The sequence below is a fragment of the Narcine bancroftii genome, chromosome 4 (genome assembly GCF_036971445.1).
Source record: "Narcine bancroftii isolate sNarBan1 chromosome 4, sNarBan1.hap1, whole genome shotgun sequence".
Taxonomy (NCBI): domain Eukaryota; kingdom Metazoa; phylum Chordata; class Chondrichthyes; order Torpediniformes; family Narcinidae; genus Narcine; species Narcine bancroftii.
Genome location: NC_091472.1, coordinates 1,464,239 through 1,484,030, shown reverse-complemented (window position 1 = coordinate 1,484,030; position 19,792 = coordinate 1,464,239). Strand labels below are relative to the sequence as shown.

The 19,792-nt window shown below is 48.2% G+C and overlaps 1 protein-coding gene across 1 annotated transcript in view; it reads right to left on the bottom strand.

Annotated features, from left to right (window-relative positions):
- Window positions 1–19,792, bottom strand: part of emilin1b (elastin microfibril interfacer 1b) — a 58,763-nt gene that overhangs the window by 24,819 nt on the left and 14,152 nt on the right. Inside the window, exons 2-4 of the mRNA XM_069930600.1 lie at window positions 16,915–17,040; window positions 12,263–12,438; window positions 9,510–11,669 (exon numbers count right to left, since the gene is read on the bottom strand). Coding sequence (XP_069786701.1) covers window positions 9,510–11,669; window positions 12,263–12,438; window positions 16,915–17,040 — 2,462 coding nt within the window. The remainder of the gene's footprint in view (window positions 1–9,509; window positions 11,670–12,262; window positions 12,439–16,914; window positions 17,041–19,792) is intronic.

Sequence of the window (19,792 nt, the reverse complement as noted above, 5' to 3'; positions counted from 1 at the left end):
TGGGAGAGCACTGAGGAATACAGAAGAGGAGAAAGATTTAGGAGTAACGGTACATCGTTCCCTGAAGGTAGAAACTCACGTGAATAAGGTGGTGAAGAAGGCTTTTAGTATGCTGGCCTTTATCAATCATTGCATGGAATCTAGGAGTTGGGAGGTGATGTTGAGATTGTATAAGACGTTGGTGCGGCCTCATTTGGAGTTCTGTGTGCAGTTCTGGTCGCCTAATTATAGGAAGGATATAAACAGAGTGGAGAGAGTGCAGAGAAGGTTTACCAGAATGTTGCCTGGGTTTAAGCATCTGGAGTATGGGGAGAGATTGGACAGATTGGGTCTTTATTCTTTGGAGCGTAGAAGGTTGAGAGGGGATTTGATAGAAGTATTTAAGATTATGAAAGGGATAGACAGAATGGATGTGGATAGACTATTTCCGTTAAGAGGAGGAAAGATTAAAACAAGAGGACATGAGTTAAGAATTAAGGGGCAGAGTTTAGAGGTAACATGAGGGGGAACTTCTTTACTCAGAGAGTGGTAGCTGTGTGGAATGATCTTCCGGGAGAAATAGTGGCGGCGGAGTCAATTGTATTATTTAAGAAAAGGTTGGACAGGTCCATGGATGAGAAGAAGATGGAGGGTTATGGGCATTGTGCAGGGAGGTGGGACTAGAAAGGGGTGCTTGGTTCGGTGCGGACTAGAAGGGCCTAATGGCCTGTTTCCGTGCTGTAATTGTTATGTTATGTTATGTTATGTTAACATAACTGCACAATTTGTTCAAGTTATTTTTGTTAAAGAAAACCAGAGAAGTCTATGTTAATTCCATTTGGTTGGAGGGGCCCATTCAGAAGATGAGGTGTTGTTCCTCCAGTTTATGGGTGGTCTCAGTCTGAGACCAGGGACAGACAGGTCAGTAAGGGAATGGGGAGGGGAAATGAAATAGAAAGCCATTGTGAGATCCATGCTATTGTGGCAAACAGAGCTGGGGTGCTCAGCAAAGCGACCTCCCAGTCTCTCCCATGTAGAGGAGACCACAATGGGAGCACCGGATACAGTAAATGACCCCTGCAGATTAACAAGAGTTGCTTCACTTGGAAGGACTGTTTGGGGCCCTAAATGGTGGTGAGGGAGATGTGGAGCATCTCCCGTGGTCATGGCGGTAGATACGAAAGGGATGATTGGTGGGGAGGGAGGAGTTGATGAGAGTCACGGAGGGAGCGGTCCCTGTGGAAGGCGGAGAGGGGAAATATGTGTCTCGTGGTAGGATCAGGTAGTAGGTGTTGGAAATGGCAGAGATGGATGTGTTGGATGCGGAGGCTAGTGGGGTGGTTGGAGACGGAGTCCTGTCCTTGTGTGGGTGGGACCGGAGGGAGCCAGTGCAGACGTGCAGATAATGGAGGGGATGAGGGTGAGCCCCAAGGTGGCAGAGGGAAACGCACATAGTTTGAAGAAGGAGACATCTCTGATAATTGGGCGTGGAAGTCCTTGTCCAGGGTGCAGATGCGATAGAGACGGAGGAACTGAGCGAATGAAATCCTCACACGGGACCAATGTAGTCGAGGTGGGTGGCTGTGGGAGTTGGTGGGCTTGTAGTAGATATCTGTCGAGAGTTTGTCTCCTTAGATGGAGAGAGACTGATCTAGAAAAGGGAGAGTGTTGCTAGAGATGAACCCAGTGAATTTGAGGTCAGGGTGGAAGTTGGTAGCAAAATGGATGAAGTCAATGAGCTCATCAAGGGGATGAGGTAGCACCAAAGCAACCCTAACCCTAACCCTAACCCTTAACCCTAACCCTAACCCTAACCCTTAACCCTAAACCCTAACCCTAACCCTAACCCTTAACCCTAACCCTTCTGTGTTGGCTTCCAGCATGGATTGCTTCACGTGGCCAACAAAAGATCACCTCTTTCACCTGGAGAAAATGCAGTGAGTCAAAGGAGAAATTACTGAGGGCGAGGACAGATTCTGCTGGCCGGAGGAGGGGGCTGGTGGAGGGGGCTGGTTGGTTCTGTTGTCCAGAAGGAAATGAAGGTCTTTGAGCCATCAGTTTTGGGGATGGAGGTGTGTAGGGATTGGATGTCCATGGTAAACATGAGGCGATCAAGTTCAGGGAACTAGAAGTTATTGAAGTGAGGAAGGGCTGGACCAGGGGGACAAAACAGAGTCAAGATCAGAGTGGTCAACTTTGTATGGAGCAAAGGGAGATGGGAAAGAACTTAAATGCTTTTTTTTTAACCTCAGTATTCACTCAGGAAATGGGAACAGGGTTGTGAGAAGTAAGGAAAACGAGCAGTGAGGTCATGGAACCAACACAGATTAAAGAGGAGGAAGTGCTTGCTGTCTCAAAGCAAATAAGGGTGGATACTTCCCCAAGACCTGACAAGATATTTCCTCGGACATTGAGGGAGGCTAGTGTAGAAATTACAGAGGCAGAAATATTTAAAATGCCCTTTTCCATGGGTAAAATGCTGGAGGATTAGAGGGTAACTCATGTTGTTCTGTTGTTTAAAAATGGCTCCAAGAGTAACCCTGGAAATTACAGGCGGGTGAGCCTCACGTCAGTTGTAGGTAAATTCTTGGAAGGTGTTCTAAGAGATTGGATATACAAATATTTGGATGCCAGGGACCGATTAGGGTTAGTCAACATGGTTTTGTGTGTGGTAGGTCGTGCGTAACCAATCTTATAGAGTTTTTTGGGGAGATAACCAAAAAAGATGAAAGAAAGGCTGTGGACTTTAATAAGGTTTGTGACAAAGTCCAACACGAGAGGTTAGTTATGGGAAGAATGTCAGAGAGTGGGGCTGAATGGGAAAATGGATCAGCTCATGATTGAATGGTGGGGCAGACTCAAAGGGCTGAATGGCCTCTTTCTGTTCTTGGGTCTTATGGACCATCACTCTGACTTCAACTTTCCCTTGTCAGGCTCAGAGCCGATCACTATGCTATTGGTCTGCCTACTGATTGGCCCAGGTAGGTCACCCACCTCTGAGGAACAACTTCCATCATTGTTCAACTTCTGTCGAGGGGAGGTTGTTCCTCACCCTTGTCAGACACATTTGGAATACGCAATAGCTGTATGGGACCCAGACACACACAAAAACACTCCTCCCATTGAATGAGTCCGAAGACAGGCAGCCCAATTCGACACAATACAGATGGGCGAGAAGCGAGTGTTACAGAGCTCTCGGATTCATTAGTGTGGAGCTCTCTCCAAGACAGATGGGACGCTCACCACCTGGCCTGTTTTCACAAAATGATAAATGCTAGATTGATACCGATGACCAGTCCTACACAGATTCCAAGCCTGTTTGGAGCAGACAAAGACATGCAGTCCAATTTGTAGTGCCATCTTCAAAGATGGATGTGTTAAACAATTCATTCTTCTCCGTACATTTGAGGCACGGCATAATCTTCATACTACCAGACTCACAACAACCAGACTCAATGACACACTCACACAACTGGACCCAATTATACACTCACAACAACCGGACCCAATGACACACTCACTCAAACCGGACCCAATGACACACTCACTCAAACCGGACCCAATGACACACTCACTCAAACCGGACCCAATGACACACTCACTCAAACCGGACCCAATGACACACTCATCACCCAGACCCAATTACACACTCACCACCTGGACCCAATTACACACTCACCACCCAGACCCAATTACACACTCAACAACCAGACCCAAATACACACTCACTCAACCAGACCCAATTACACACTCACACAACCAGATACAATGACACACTCACTCAACAGGACCCAATGACACACTCACCCACCTGGACCAAATTACACACTCACACAACCAGGCCCAATTACACACTCATACAGTCAGACCCAATTGCACCTTCAACCTACCACACTCACAACAACCAGACCCAATGACACATTCACTCAACCAGACCCAATGACACACTCACTCAACCAGACCCAATGACACACTCACTCAACAGGACCTAATGACACACTCACCCACCTGGACCAAATTACACACTCACAACAACCAGACCCAATTACACACTCATTCAACCAGACCCAATTACACACACACAACCAGACCCAATTACACACTCACACGACCAGACCCAATTACACACTCACACGACCAGACCCAATTACACACTCACACAACCGGACCCAATTACACGCTCACAACAATCGGTCCCAATTACACGCTCACACAACCGGACCCAATTACACACTCACACAACCAGACCCAATTACACACTCACATAACCAGACCCAATTACACACTCACACAACTGGACCCAATTACACACTCACACAACCAGACCCAACTACACACTCACACAACCGGACCCAATTACACACTCACACAACCAGACCCAATTACACACTCACACAACCGGACCCAATTACACACTCACACAACCAGACCCAATTACACACTCACACAACCAGACCCAATTACACACTCACACAACCGGACCCAATTACACACTCACACAACCGGACCCAATTACACACTCACACAACCGGACCCAATTACACACTCACACAACTGGACCCAATTACACACTCACATAACCAGACCCAATTACACACTCACAACAACTGGTCCCAATTATACACTCACTAAATCAGACCCAATTGCACACTCAATGATCCAGACCCAATTATAAACTTACTAAACCAGTTCCAATTACACACTCACTCAACAGGACCCAATTACACACTCACACAACCAGACACCATTACACACTCACTCAACTGGACCCAATTACACACTCACTCAACTAGACCCAATTACACACTCACTCAACTGGACCCAATTACAGTCTCACCCTACCACACTCACACAACCAGACCCAATTACACACTCATACAGCCAGATTCAATTGTACCCTCACCCTACCACTGACACAACTGGACAGAATTACATACTCACACAACCAACCCAATTACACACTCACACAACCAGACCCAATAACACTCCAACCCTACCACACTCACACAACCAGACACAATTACAAACTTACACAACCATAACCAATTACACACTCACTCAACCAGATCCAATTGCATATTCATTCGACTAGACCCAATTATACACTCACACAACCAGACGCAATTACACACTCACAAAACCACACCAAATTACACACACAAAACTGGACCCAATTACACACTCACACAACCAGACCCAATTACACACTCACAACAACCGGACCCAATTACACACTCACTCAACTGGATCCAATTACACACTCACTCAACCAGACCCAATTACATACTCACACAACCAGACCCAATTACACTCCAACCCTAAAACACTCACACAACCAGACATAATTACACACTCACACAACCATAACCAATTACCCACTCACTCAACCAGACTCAATTACACATTCACTCAACCGGACCCAATTACGCACTCTCACAACCGGATCCAATTACATATTAACAACAACTGGACCCAATTACACACTCACACAACCAGACCCAATTACACACTCACAACGACCGGTCCCAATTACATATTAACAACAACTCAACCCAATTACACACTCACAACAACCAGACCCAATTATACACACAACTGGACCCAATTACACGCTCACAACAACCGGTCCCAATTATACATTCACTAAACCAGACCCAATTGCACACTCAATGATCCAGACCCAATTATACACTTACTAAACCAGATCCAATGACACACTCACTCAACAGGACCCAATGACACACTCACCCACCTGGACCAAATTACACACTCACTCAACAGGACCCAATGACACACTCACTCAACAGGACCCAATGACACACTCACCCACCAGGACCAAATTACACACTCACTCAACAGGACCCAATGACACACTCACTCAACAGGACCCAATGACACACTCACCCACCTGGACCAAATTACACACTCACAACAACCAGACCCAATTACGCACTCACTCAATCAGACCCAATTACACACACACAACCAGACCCAATTATACCCCACCCTACCACACTCACACAACCAGACCCAATTACACACTCATACAGCCAGAACCAATTGCATCTTCAACCTACCACACTCACAACAACCAGACCCAATTACACACTCACTCAACCAGACCCAATTACACACTCACTCAACTAGACCCAATTACACACCCACAACAATCGGACCCAATTACACTCACAATAATCGGACCCATTTACACACTCACAATAATCGGACCCATTTACACACTCACAATAATCGGACCCATTTACACACTCACAATAATCGGACCCATTTACACACTCAACAACCAGACCCAATTACACACTCACAACAACCAGACCCAATTACACACTCACAACAACCAGACCCAATTACACACTCACAACAACCAGACCCAATTACATACTCACAACAACCAGACCCAATTACATACTCACAACAACCAGACCCAATTACACACTCACACAAACAGACCCAATTACACACTCACAAAACTGCACCAAATTACACACTCACAAAACTGAACCAAATTAGGCACTCGCACAACCAGATCCAATTACACACTCACTCAACCAAACCCAATTACACCCCATCCTACCACACTCACACAACTGGACCCAATTACACACTCACACGACCGGACCCAATTACACACTCACACGACTGGACCCAATTACACACTTACAACAATCGGACCCATGACACACTCACTCAGCTGGACCCAAATACACTCTCACCCAACCACACTCACACAACCAGACACAAATACACACTCACTCAACCGGACCCAATTACACACTCACACAACTGGACCCAATTACACACTCACACAACCGGACCCAATTACACACTCACACAACTGGACCCAATTACACACTCACGCAATCTGATTCAATTACACTCCCACCCTACAACACTCACACAACCAGACCCCATTACACACTCACACAACCAGACCCAATTAGACACTCACACAACCACACCCAATTACACACTCATACAACCAGACCCAATTACACACTCACTCAACTGAACCCAATTACATACTCACTCAACTGGACCCAATTACACACTCACTCAACTGGACCCAATTACAAACTCACTCAACTGGACCCAATTACACACTCACTCAACTGGACCCAATTACACACTCACACAACTGGACCCAATTACACACTCACACAACCGGACCCAATTACACACTCACACAACTGGACCCAATTACACACTCACGCAATCTGATTCAATTACACTCCCACCCTACAACACTCACACAACCAGACCCCATTACACACTCACACAACCAGACCCAATTAGACACTCACACAACCACACCCAATTACACACTCATACAACCAGACCCAATTACACACTCACTCAACTGAACCCAATTACATACTCACTCAACTGGACCCAATTACACACTCACTCAACTGGACCCAATTACAAACTCACTCAACTGGACCCAATTACACACTCACTCAACTGGACCCAATTACACACTCACTCAACTGGACCCAATTACACACTCACTCAACTGGACCCAATTACAAACTCACTCAACTGGACCCAATTACACTCTCACCCAACCACACTCACACAACCAGACCCAATGACATTGAACACAGGTCTTCTTTAAAATTCTCCTCCTGAAGCACACCCTCCCCCACCTCCCTTTTAAATTCCACATGGGATATTTTGGAGGATCATACATGTTGCTGAATGGAACAGCCACAGGGATCACCTGCACTGCCTGCCTGTTCCATTTCCCTCTCCTGACTGACCCCCATCTACCCACCTCCTGCCTCCTAGGTGTGATGGTGTCCCTGTAACTCCTGTCTATCACCCCCTCTGCCTCCTGAATGATCTGGAGTTCATTCCCCTCCAACTCCACTTCCTTCACTTGGTTTGTCAGGAGCTGTAGCTGGATGCCTTCTCACAGATAAAATTGTCAGGGATCCTGCTGGCTTCCCTGACAATCCACTTCCGCAAGAGGAGTGTCTCCCTGCCTTGGCTGCCATTCCCACTGTTTAATAAAGAAAGAGTGAGAATCAGTCGTCCTTACCTTGCTTCATCTCCTATACCTCAGCCTCAGCTCATCAAAGACTCTCGAGCCAAAGCCTTAGATTCCCGCACACATATGCTCGTACACACGTGCATGCGCGCACTGACCACACATGCACTGACTACACTCACATACACACACACGTGCGGTGATCACACGCACACGCTGGCCACACACACGCTGGCCACACACACGCTGGCCACACACACGCTGGCCACACACACGCTGGCCACACACACGCTGGCCACACACACGCTGGCCACACACACGCTGGCCACACACACGCTGGCCACACACACGCTGGCCACACACACGCTGGCCACACACACGCTGGCCACACACACGCTGGCCACACACACGCTGGCCACATGTGCGTGCGCGCTGACCACACACGCACTGGCTACACACGCTGACAATACACACACACATGCTGCCCACACAGACTGGCTGCACACACACTGACCATTCCTACACTGACCATTCACATTGACCCCACACACACTGGCCTCGCAGACATGCACAAACACACGCTGACCACACTCACGCTGACCACATACACTGATCACTAGTACTGAACCCCGGTGTTACAGAGGGACAGACCAGTCCTCACCCAGTAATGTATCCCAGTGTTACATGGTGACAGACCCTGGTGCTACACAGTGACAGATCCGTCCGCACCATACTGTACCCTGGCGTTACACAAGGACAGACCCGTCCCCACCAGTACTGATCCTCAGTGTTACACAGGGAGAGATCCATCCCCATCAGTATTGTACTCCGGTGTTACACAGTAACAGACCTTTACCCCAGTGTTACATAGTGAGAGATCCGTCCCCACCAATACTGTACTCCGGTGTTACACAGTGACAGACCCATCCCCATCAGTACTATACCTCAGTGTTACACACATCCCCACCAGGTCTGTATCCCAGTGTGTTATGGTGACAGACCTGTCCCCATCTTGACTGTTAACACCCATTCCTATCCTCCCTCCATTTAGTGACAGACCTACACCCTCCAGCTCTCTCTCCGAGAACTATGAACTGATAGAATGGTATTTAATTTGTGTTGTTCCTGTACTGGTGTTGATGGTTTTACTATTATGTGTCTGGCTGTGGCTTGGCCCTAGAGTATTTAGTCAGAAACCAGAGGACATGGGTTAAGGGTGAAAGGGGAAAGGTTCTTCTTGACACAGAGAGTGGTGGGGGTGTGGAACGAGCTGCCAGCTGAAGTGGTGAATGTGGGCTCAATTTTAACATTTAAGAGGAATTCGGACAGGTACTTGGATGGGATGGGTATGGATCAGGTACAGGTCAGTGCGACTAGGCAGAAAAATGGTTCGGTACAGACTAGAAGGGCCAAAGGGGCCTGTTCTGTGCTTTAATGTTATCTGGTTGTAAATGTACAGAAAACCTTACTCTATCCTTGGAAGTGAGTGGTGGAATAGACGAACCTCCAGAGGTTCACTCACCAGTGGCGATATTGTGAATATCAGTGTACATCTCGATCAAGGAATGATTCAGTTTAGATATTTTCTGATTCAGGTTTGTCAGGTGAGTATCCTTGATATTTTCTAACACACCAGACTGTCTCTGCAGTGTAGTATTGAGTTCCTTCTGACAGTTCCACAGGCTGGAGACATGCCGATTTAAGCCCTCTTTGATCTTCGCCAGATTCTGAGAGACAGAATCCAGTTTGATGCAGACTTCCTCCAGCTTTGACACTCGTTGTTCGAGCTCTGTGCCAGAATTTTTGCATTCCTGGTACTCCACCACCATATGACCTTTGACCTTTCCCAACTCATTCTGGAAGATGACAAATTTATTGTAAGTGTCCTCCACGTGATCAGTGACTTCTTCTTGTACTCTACTGAGGTCCGCATTCAATTCGTTGGTAGTTCTGGAGAGGGTAGTGTTCAGTTGATGCATGTTGTAGTCTTGGTGATGAATGATGCTTTGGAGGGCCTTCAACGAGTTATTTACTGAGTTGAAGTTTAATAGGACATCTCGCAGCTCCCCTTGCATTGATCCCAGATCAGCCAAACTGCCCCCAACTATCCCATACCTTTGCAGGGTATTGTTGAAAGTTTCTATTTTACGCAGTAGGTCCTTATAACATCCGGCTGGGTCACTGAGCTCCTCTTTTAATGTATCCAATTCTATCTGGAACGCTGAGCATGAAGAGTTGAAATCATTCTCAAAACGATTGAATCTGAGCTTCACTCCTTCCAGCTCCTCAGTCAATGTGCTGACATGACCCTCTGTTTCTGCCCTGCCCCTGATGGCTTCATCTTTAACTGTGTTACAGAATGTGAAACTGCTCTCAACTGATGTCTGCAACCTGTCTTCCAAGTCCTTAAGCTTAGAGTTTACGTGGTTCATTTGCTTCTCGCTTGAATGGACAATTGATTTCAACCATTTTACTTCTTGACCAAACCCTAGCAGTTGATTTCTTAATGAGGCTTCTCCTAGCGCCAGGTTGTGAACAGTTCTCCCTGTGCTCCGAATGCCAGCCTCATTGTCCTCAACCTTCTTCTGAAGTCGCGCTAAAATATCTGCCACTTCAGCAACATCTTGGCCAGACTGAGTGAGGAGCGACGGGCTGCAGTGTTGGGCACACCCATCAACAGCCGCTTGCACTCTGGACTCCAGCTCATGCAACTGCCTCACGACGGACCTCAGGCCTTCTCCATCTGCTGCCAACTTCTCCTTCAACCTTTTAACATCCTCATCTAGTGCTCTCATGGTCTCTTGCAGCCAGTCATCCAGAGCCGTGCTGTTGCCCAGAACGTACACCACTGTGCTGAGACGCTCCTCATTCTCTTGGATTCTTTCTCCAAATTCTTGCCTCAGGCCCTCAAGGTGGGACTGGAAGTGTTTCTTCAGGTTTCTCTCAGTCAGGTCCAGTTTATCTTCAATATCCTGGAATTGTTTCTGGTGTTGCTCACCTAACCGAGTGGGGATTGAAGTTGAATTAGGAGACTTGCTGTTCGTCAATGCAGCCAAAGCATCTGAGAGAGACACCAGCTTTCTCTCCACATCCTCCACCTTCGCCTTCATGCTCTCTGTTTCTCCGCAGCAAGAGTTGTCCATAGACCCAGTCAGCCCACTGATGTGCTTGTGCATGCCTTCAATGAGAAGCCGGTTGTGTTCCTCAGTGCTGTTGAAGATTCTGCCCAGCTCTCGCAGTCTCTGCCTGAACTTCTCCTGCTGTTGGCGGATAAGCTGCAATTCAGCGTGACAGGAGTAGCAGGAGTTTGCCATCCGCAGCTCCACTTCCCGCACAAGCTCTTCCTTCAGATTGGACAGCTTTTCGCCAACGTCAGTCTGGGCGGTGCCTGACCCAGACGTTCTGATGGTATTTAAGAGATCAATCTCTCCATCATGCTCCCTCACCCGGTTATCAATCTGATGCAGTTTGATCTGAATCTCATTGATGGTCTCCTTCATGTCTGGGTGAGATGCAGCATCGGCCGGCTGCCTCCCATTCAGGGCTCCCTCAATCCCCTTCTGTATCTCTTCTTGGAACTTGCCATTCATCGATATGATGGTTGACTGCAGCATGTGGACTTGTTGAGTCAGTCTCTGAATTTGCTCTTCCATCTGACGAGATTTATCCCAGTTGCTTCTGCCTGTAAAACCACAATGACATAGGAACAGGTCCAGTTACAGGATCTCAGCTCACCTGAGCCAAGATTAGAAGCCTCATGTGGAGGACGGGACATTTTTGGGCTCCTTATTTAAGAAAGGATGTGCTGGCATTGGAGAGGGTTCAGAGAAGATTCACCAGAATGATTCCTGGAATGAAGGGATTAGCACATGAAGAAAGATTGTCAGCTCTTGGACTGGACTTGGAATGAGGGGGGGACCTCATGGAAGCATTTCGAACATCGAAAGGCCGGGACAGAGTAGATGTGGCAAAGTTGTTTCCCAAGGTAAGACAGTGACGGAGAAGGGAGCACAACTTCAGGATTAAAGGGAGCCCATTTAAAACAGAGATGCAGAGGGCGGTGAACCTGTGGAATTTGCTGCCATGGGCAGCTGTGGAGGCCGGGTTGTTGGGTGAATTTAAGGTAGAGGTTGATGGGTATCTGATTGTCAGGGTTATGTAGAGAAGGCCGGAGAGTTGGGCTGACTGGGGGAATGGATCAACTCATGATGGAATGGTGGAGCGGCCTCAGTAGACCGAATAGACAACTTCTGCTCCAATATCATGTGGTCTTACCTTCCTCTGGTGACCCTATTGGTTGTCTGGTGCTGGGCCTGGGAGTCTCTTCCTCAGAGAGTCCGGGTAGACTCACTGAACAGTCATCTCCAGAGTAACCATGACAACACCTCCATTCCATTTCAGACACCATTTTGTAGGCCACCTTGTATCGTGGCCTCATAAAGGAGCGATACCTGTCAGAGGCAAATTCACAACAGGACACATTCAGCATCCAGCAGACACAACATTAATGTCTTCATAGAAATACAAATATAAGCAAACTATAAAATGTTTACTGTGATTCATCCAATATGGCCGGGCACTGAGGAGTGCGGTAGAACAGAGGGATCTGGGAATACAGATACATAATTCCCCTGAAAGTGGCATCACAGGTGGACAGGGTTGGAAAGAGGGTTTTTGGCATCTTGGCCTTCATAAATCACAGTATTGAGTACAGGAGTTGGGATGTTATGGTAAAGTTGTACAAGACATTGGTGAGGTCATATTTGGAGAATTGTGTACAGCTTTGCTCACCGAACTACAGGAAAGATATCAATAAGATAGAAAAAATGCAGAGAAGATTTACTAAGATGTTGCCTGGACTTCAGGAACCGAGTTACAGGGAAAGGTTAAACAGATTAGGACTTTATTCCCTGAAGAGAAGAATGAGGAGAGATTTGATCGAGGTATTTAAAATTATAAGGGGGACAGACAGAGTAAATGTAGGTTGGCTTTTTCCACTGAGGGTGTGTGAGATACAAACCAGAAGATGTAGGTTAAAGGTGAAAGGGGAAAAGTTTAGGGGCCACATGAGGGAAAACTTCTTCAAACAGAGAGTGGTAGGGGTGTGGAATGAGCTGCCAGCTGAAGTGGTGAATGTGGGCTCAATTTGGACAGGTACATGGATGGGAGAGTGATGGAGGGGTATGGACTGGGTGCAGGTCAGTGTGATGAGGCAAGAAAAGTTACTGGAGACTATTCTGAGAGAGAAGATGGACAAGGCTGTGGAGAAATAGTCAGGATTTGTCGATCAGGTCATCATAGAGTTCGGAAGTGTGGAAACAGGCCCTTCACCCCAACGACAAAAATGTTCCACCCACATTCAACCCACCCACCTGCATTTAGCCCATGCCTCTCTCAACCCATCCTAGCCATGTATCTGTCTATTATTTCTGAAATATTGTAATAGCACCTCCCTCAACTATCTCCTCTGATGGCTCATTCCATGTACCCGTCTCACTGCTTTAAAAAAAATCTCCCCTTCAGGTTCCTGGTGAAAAAGGCTTTCAGCACATTGGGCTTCATTGGCCAGAGTATTGAGAAGAGAGATTGGGAGGTCATGTTGCAGTTGTATGAGACATTGATGAGGCTCCATTTGGAGCATTGTGCTCAGTTTTGGTCACCATACTAAAGGAGAGATGTCGTTGAGCTGGAGAGGGAATAGAGAAGATTTATGAGGATGTGGCCAGGACTCGGGGGCCTGAGTTACAGAGAGTGGGGAGCAGACTGGGGCTTTATTCCTTGGAGCACAGGAGGATGAGGGGAGATCTCACAGAGGTGGACGACATCATGAGACGAATAGATCGGGTGAACACAGAGTAGGGGAATCGGTAACCAGAGGACATGGGTTTAAGGCGAGGGGGGATAAATTTAACAGGAACCTGAGGGGTAATGTTTTTACACAGAGGATGGTGGGAGTATGGAACAAGCGGCTGGAGGAGGTGGTTGAGGCAGGGACTATTGCAACAGATGCATGGATAGGATGGGTTTAAAGGGATATGGACCATTTGGTCATCTTGGGCAAGTTGGCACTCCTTGCATCCCAACCGTTCATCCCTAGATTCAGAACTGGTTTACATGTAGAAAGCAGAGAGTAGTAGTGGAAGGAAAGTATCTGCCTGGAGGTCGGTGTCTAATGGAGGGGCCACAGGGATCTGTTTTGGGACCCCTGCTCTTTGTGATTTTTATAAATGAGCTGGATAAAGAGGCGGAAGGATGGGCCAGTAAGTTTGCGGATGATACGAAGATTGGAGGAGTTGTGGATGGAGCAGAAGGTTGTCGAAGGTTTCAAGAGGATATAGACAGGATGCAGAGTTGGGCAGAAAAGTGGCAGCTGGAGTTCAACCTGGATAAGTGTGAGGTGATGCATTTTGGAAGGACAAACCAGAAGGCTGAGTCCAGGATTAATGGTCGGTTACTTAAGAGTGTGGATAAATAAAGGGATCTTGGGGTCCAAATCATACATCCCTCAAGGTGGCCGCACGGGTTGATATGATAGTTAAGAAGGCCAATGGGATTCTGGGCTTCTTTAGTCGGGGGATTGAGTTCAGGAGTCATGATGAAATGTTGCAACCCTATAAACCTCTGGTGAGACCACACTTAGAGAACTGTGTTCAGTTCTAGTCACTTAATTACAGGAAGGATGTTGAAGCTGTGGAGAGGGGACAGAGGAGATTCACCAGCACGTCACCTGGATTGGAGACAGTGTTTCATGAGGCCAGGTTAACAGTCGGGTTGGTGAAACATGATCTTCACTTACAAAACCGAGCTGACTATCTCTAATCAGCCCTTGTCAACCTTTCCTTTGGAAATCCTCTCCCTCAGAATGCCCTCTCGTATGTTACCAACTGCAGACGTTCAGCTCACTGGCCTTCAATTCCCTGGCTGCTCCATGGAGATCATCTTGAACAGAGGAACAACATTTGCCACACTCCCATCATCTAGAACCTCACCTATACTTCATGATGACACATAAAATTCAGCATGAGATGGTGTCCTCGGGTATACAAGCCTATCCAGGCCCAGGAAATCCGTCTGCTTTCATACACAGCACCTCCCCAAATGTAATTCACCCTATGTCTCCACATAGAGTATTCACGCTGATTTCTGATGGGTCCTGTTTTTCCTCTGGTCACCCTTTTTGTACTTACAGAATGTCTTGGGATTAACCTTGATGTTATTTGCTAGAGCTATCTCCAGTCTCCTTTTTGCCACTCTGATTTCCTTTCTCAGCTTGTTCTTCAGTTCCCAAACCTCCTCCAGACGTTCACCATTGTAGGCATGGCTCTCTGCAGCAACAAATTCCCCACCATCCCCACCCGCTGGCTAAAGACATTTCTCCGCACGTTGGTTCCAAAAGATCAGCCTTTTATTCTGAGGCCCAGGTACATCAAATGCTCGTCACGCATTAATCCTCTCATCCCCAAGATGATTCTTGTAAACTTCCTCTGGACTCTCTCCAACACCAGCACATCCTTCCTTATATGTGGGACCCAAAACTGCTCACAACGATCCAAATGTGGTCTGACCAAGGCCTTCTAACATCTCGTCCTGCTTCGCGTCCTCGTGGGATTGGTAAAGCAGTACGAGCAAACCATGATGTACACATCCCAGACCAAGGGAAAGAGAGCAAGAGAAAACCAAGAGGTCAGGTAGAGAAGAGTTACATAGGGGAGGTGGGGGGGTTAGATACAAAGGCTGCCAGTGCTGGGACAATGATGGTACAAGAAGAGAACAGATGGAACTGACGTGGGTGGGGGAGGGGGAAATGACAGGATGGAAGAAGCCACCTGGGAGATGGGATGGATGGGGACGCACCAAAGAGAGAGGCAATCAGAATTGGGTCTGGTCTGGATGGGGTGGGGGGGGGGTGGGATGGAAGGGTAAAGGTAGGATGAATTGAAGTGGGGGGAGGGAGCTCGTTAACTGAAATTAAATTTTAAATATAGACATCCAGCGTGGTAACAGGCTGTTCCTGCCCACAAGCCCATGCGGTCCGATGACATGCAGAGAGAGCGTACAAACTTCTTACAGACAGCGCAGGATTCGAACCCCAGTCCCATTGCTGGCGTGCAACGGCGTTGCTCTAACCTCTACACTAACCATGCCCCGCCCCCATTAGAAAATGAGCAGACTCTTTGTTCGTGGGCTTGGGTGGGAGCCTACCCAGGCTCAGTCTGACGTGGCGGGTCTGGCTGTGGAGAAGGCCCAGGTGTAAGTTGGGAATGGGAAGGGGAGGTAAAATGGCAACAGCTGGTCACTCCGGATGGTCTCTGCGGACAGTGGGTATATATTCTGTGACGTGGTCCCCAGCTCTGCATTTGATCCCACAGATGTAGAAGGCCACATCGGGAACACCGAGAGCAGTTGCTGAGGTTGGAGGAGGAGGATGGGAATCCTTGCCTTGCCTTGATGGGCTGTGTGGGACCCTGGGTGGTGCTGAGGAAGGAGGGGTGAGAGCAGATGCAGCAGAATTACCCCATCACAGAGAAGTGGGTTGGGAGGGACGGGACAAGGGAATCACAGAGAGAGGCAGAAAAGGGTGGGGAGGGGGAGATGTATCTGGGGGTTGGGTCAAGTTACAGCAAGTGGAAATGATGGAGAATTATGTGCTGAATGCAGAGGCTAGAAGGGTGAAAGATGAGGATACAAAGAACCTTATTCTTGTTCTATATGGGGGGAAGGTACCAACAGGATTTCGAGAAACAAAAGAAACGTGGGTGATAGTTCTGTTGACCACAATAGAGGGGAAACTTCATTGCTTGAAAAAGGAGGACAGTTCAGATTTGTCCTGGACTGGAAGCTCTCATCTTCAGGGTGAACTAACCCATTAGATGAACTTTGAGGCCTATTACCAATACTTCTTGTCCCAAGCACCAGAATACACTCACGTCACTGTCCGTGCGCACTGGATCAGGCCCCATCCGCAGGGCTGATACTCTGGCTTAACGTACGTTGACACACCATCCTCAATGACACAGGACGCCACCCGTGTCACAACATAAGCACACCAGTTCCTGTGGAAGAGAAAACAAATTAGACCTGGGCACCAACTGCTTGAACCATGGAGAGTTCAGACGTGGCTTCACCGACAACCCTGAGATTCTTTGTTTTGTGCGCCTGGCAAAATTTCTACTTCTCAGTAATGTAAAAATCTGTACTGAAGAAAAGATAGGTACAAGATGTAAACAAGAAGGAAGTGCAAACAAACACTACGGGTGGCACAGCATCAGCGATCGGGACCAGGGTTCAAATCCCACACTATCTGTCAGGAGTTTGTCCACTTTCCCGTGTCTGTGTGAGTTTTCCCTGGGGGCTCTGGTTTCCTCCCACCCTCCGAAAGTACCGGGGGGTGTAGGTCAATTGGGAGTAAATTGGGCAGCTTGGGCTCATGGGCCGAAAGGGTCTGTTACCATGTTGTATGCCTAAATTAAAAATGTAATTAAATGAACGGTTGGGGGAGCTGAAATGGTTGGCTGCAGGATAGTAAAGTTTACACCCACACACAAAGCACAAGTGTTTGGCACAGTGGTCACCTACTGTGTGGGTTGTGGAGGGTCACAGACCTCTCTGCCTGGAACTTAGATGAAAGTCACATCACCTGTCAATCATGGCTGGACTCCGCCCACCCATTTGTGCTCACCTGACCATCAATCCCTTGAAACATCTAGCAATCACCTGGGCCGGACCCTCCAGCTGCTGTTCTATAAAGTCCAGCCCATGGAGTAACTCTCTCTTGTTGCTCTTCAGTCCTGAGACAAACCCTGCTCCACTCCAGGCTGCAAACTGTGGACTGTACTGGAGAAGTTGCTGATAAAGTGTCCACTACATCGGGATCAGGGCTGTTAGACAGCATTGGAACGGAGCCTATGCCAGACAAGGAATGGTGGGCAGCGTATTGTAGTCCTTGGTTATTACAAGTCTGTACACAGCTGTCGTATTGGTAGTGCCAAGTCCAATATGTTGCGGGATTGAGAGGGAGGACTAAATTCAGTAGATTAGGTTGGTCAACTTGTGTAAGGTTCTGCCTCGTCTGGAAGATGAGATTTTGGCCTGGATGGGGGTGTGAGAGGAGATGTGGGGACATTTTGCACCTTCTGCAATTACAGTAGGAAGTGCCAGAGCAGTCAGGTGGTGTTGAGGTCTGAGGAGATGTTCATTTCGGCAGGGGAAGGACTGTCAGAGGATATAGGCAGTGGGGGTGGGCGAACTATCAGGTTGGAGGCAGTGGCAGGGAGGTCATCTGAACTGATGGTCTGGGAGATGATCTGATGATGGTGGGTGAGGTCTTGGGTTAGGGTAAGGTATGAGGTGGTGTCCAAGAGCAGATGACCTTTGACAATTGGTGAAGCAGGTTCAAGGGGCTGAGTTGCTCATCTTTGGTCCTAATTCACATGTTCATGTAAAGAACAGTCCTTAATGCTCAATGGCAAAGGGGCTGCAATTTTCATGTGAGCAATCCCAAGGACAGCGGTGTCAACAAAGATCGCTCTCTACTCTACTGAAATAGACCATTTCAATACAAACCTTGACATCAATACCTGCTCTGACAAACCACAGCCGATTCAGAGAAGTGACTTTTGCCTCAGTTGGCAGCACCACATAGATTGGGGCACAGCGGCGCGTAGATTGGGGCACAGCGGCGCGTAGATTGGGGCACAGCGGCGCGTAGATTGGGGCACAGCGGCGCGTAGATTGGGGCACAGCGGCGCGTAGATTGGGGCACAGCGGCGCGTAGATTGGGGCACAGCGGCGCGTAGATTGGGGCACAGCTTTGTGATAAGGAACTTTATTGAGGAGGAGAGATGTCCATCGATGTTACTCTTAATCCTCCAACATCAGCCATTGGAACAGTTCTTGGATGAACCCACATATCAACGTCACAACTTCCACTGGTCACCACCATCCAGGCTCAAGGGACAGTGTCCTCTCACCTCTCACCTCCCTCTCAACATGCAAATCCACCACCAATAGGCAACAGAAAAAGCCCCGTAACTCCTTGAAGCCGGAAGATCTTGCCTGATTGGAAGGCTGCCTCAACTTCACCTCTGCATTCAGCCCCAGTCCCTTCCAGCCTCTCACACTTAAGCCCTAAATATATTTCAACACTTTGCCTCCACCAGTCTGAGGGCGAGAACTCCAAAGGTTGTGGGTCCTGTGACAGAGTAAAACATTGCCTTGTAGCGGCAGCTCCACCTGCTCCTGCAATAACATACGCAACCAAACGGGTTGAGCTCAGTGAGCGGACTAGTTTATTGCAGACTGCTGGGCCGCACTTATACCCCCCAGCCCGGACCTGGCTGAGAACCGGGCTGGAGGACGCTGACGTCATCCGGGCATCACGTGGTCCCCAAGCGCGGGTTTCTGAGCCCTGAGCAGGAAGGAAGGGAAACCCCCCGACGGCGCCATTTTGTCCGGCTGCCCTGCCGCGTGGCTTACAAGCGGGTCCGGTTCGCCTGCCTTGTGGTGAGCCGCCACAGCCTCACCTCTTTATTTAATAGGTGAGCTGTTAGCAAATTCGGTAAACAACGTGCTGACAAATGTGAAAAGGGTGGGGAACTCGGGAGTGGAGGTGTAGTATTGAAGTGTATGCAGTTCACAAAACGAGGTAGATGAGCTGAAAGCACAGTTAGAAATTGGCAAGGACAGTGTTGAGGACATAACAGAGAGGTGGCTGAAGGAGGATTACAACTGGGAGCAAAACACACAAGGGAACCGCATCCTGTCAGAAAGACAAGAGGGCAGAGGGGCTGGGGCGGCTCTGCTGGT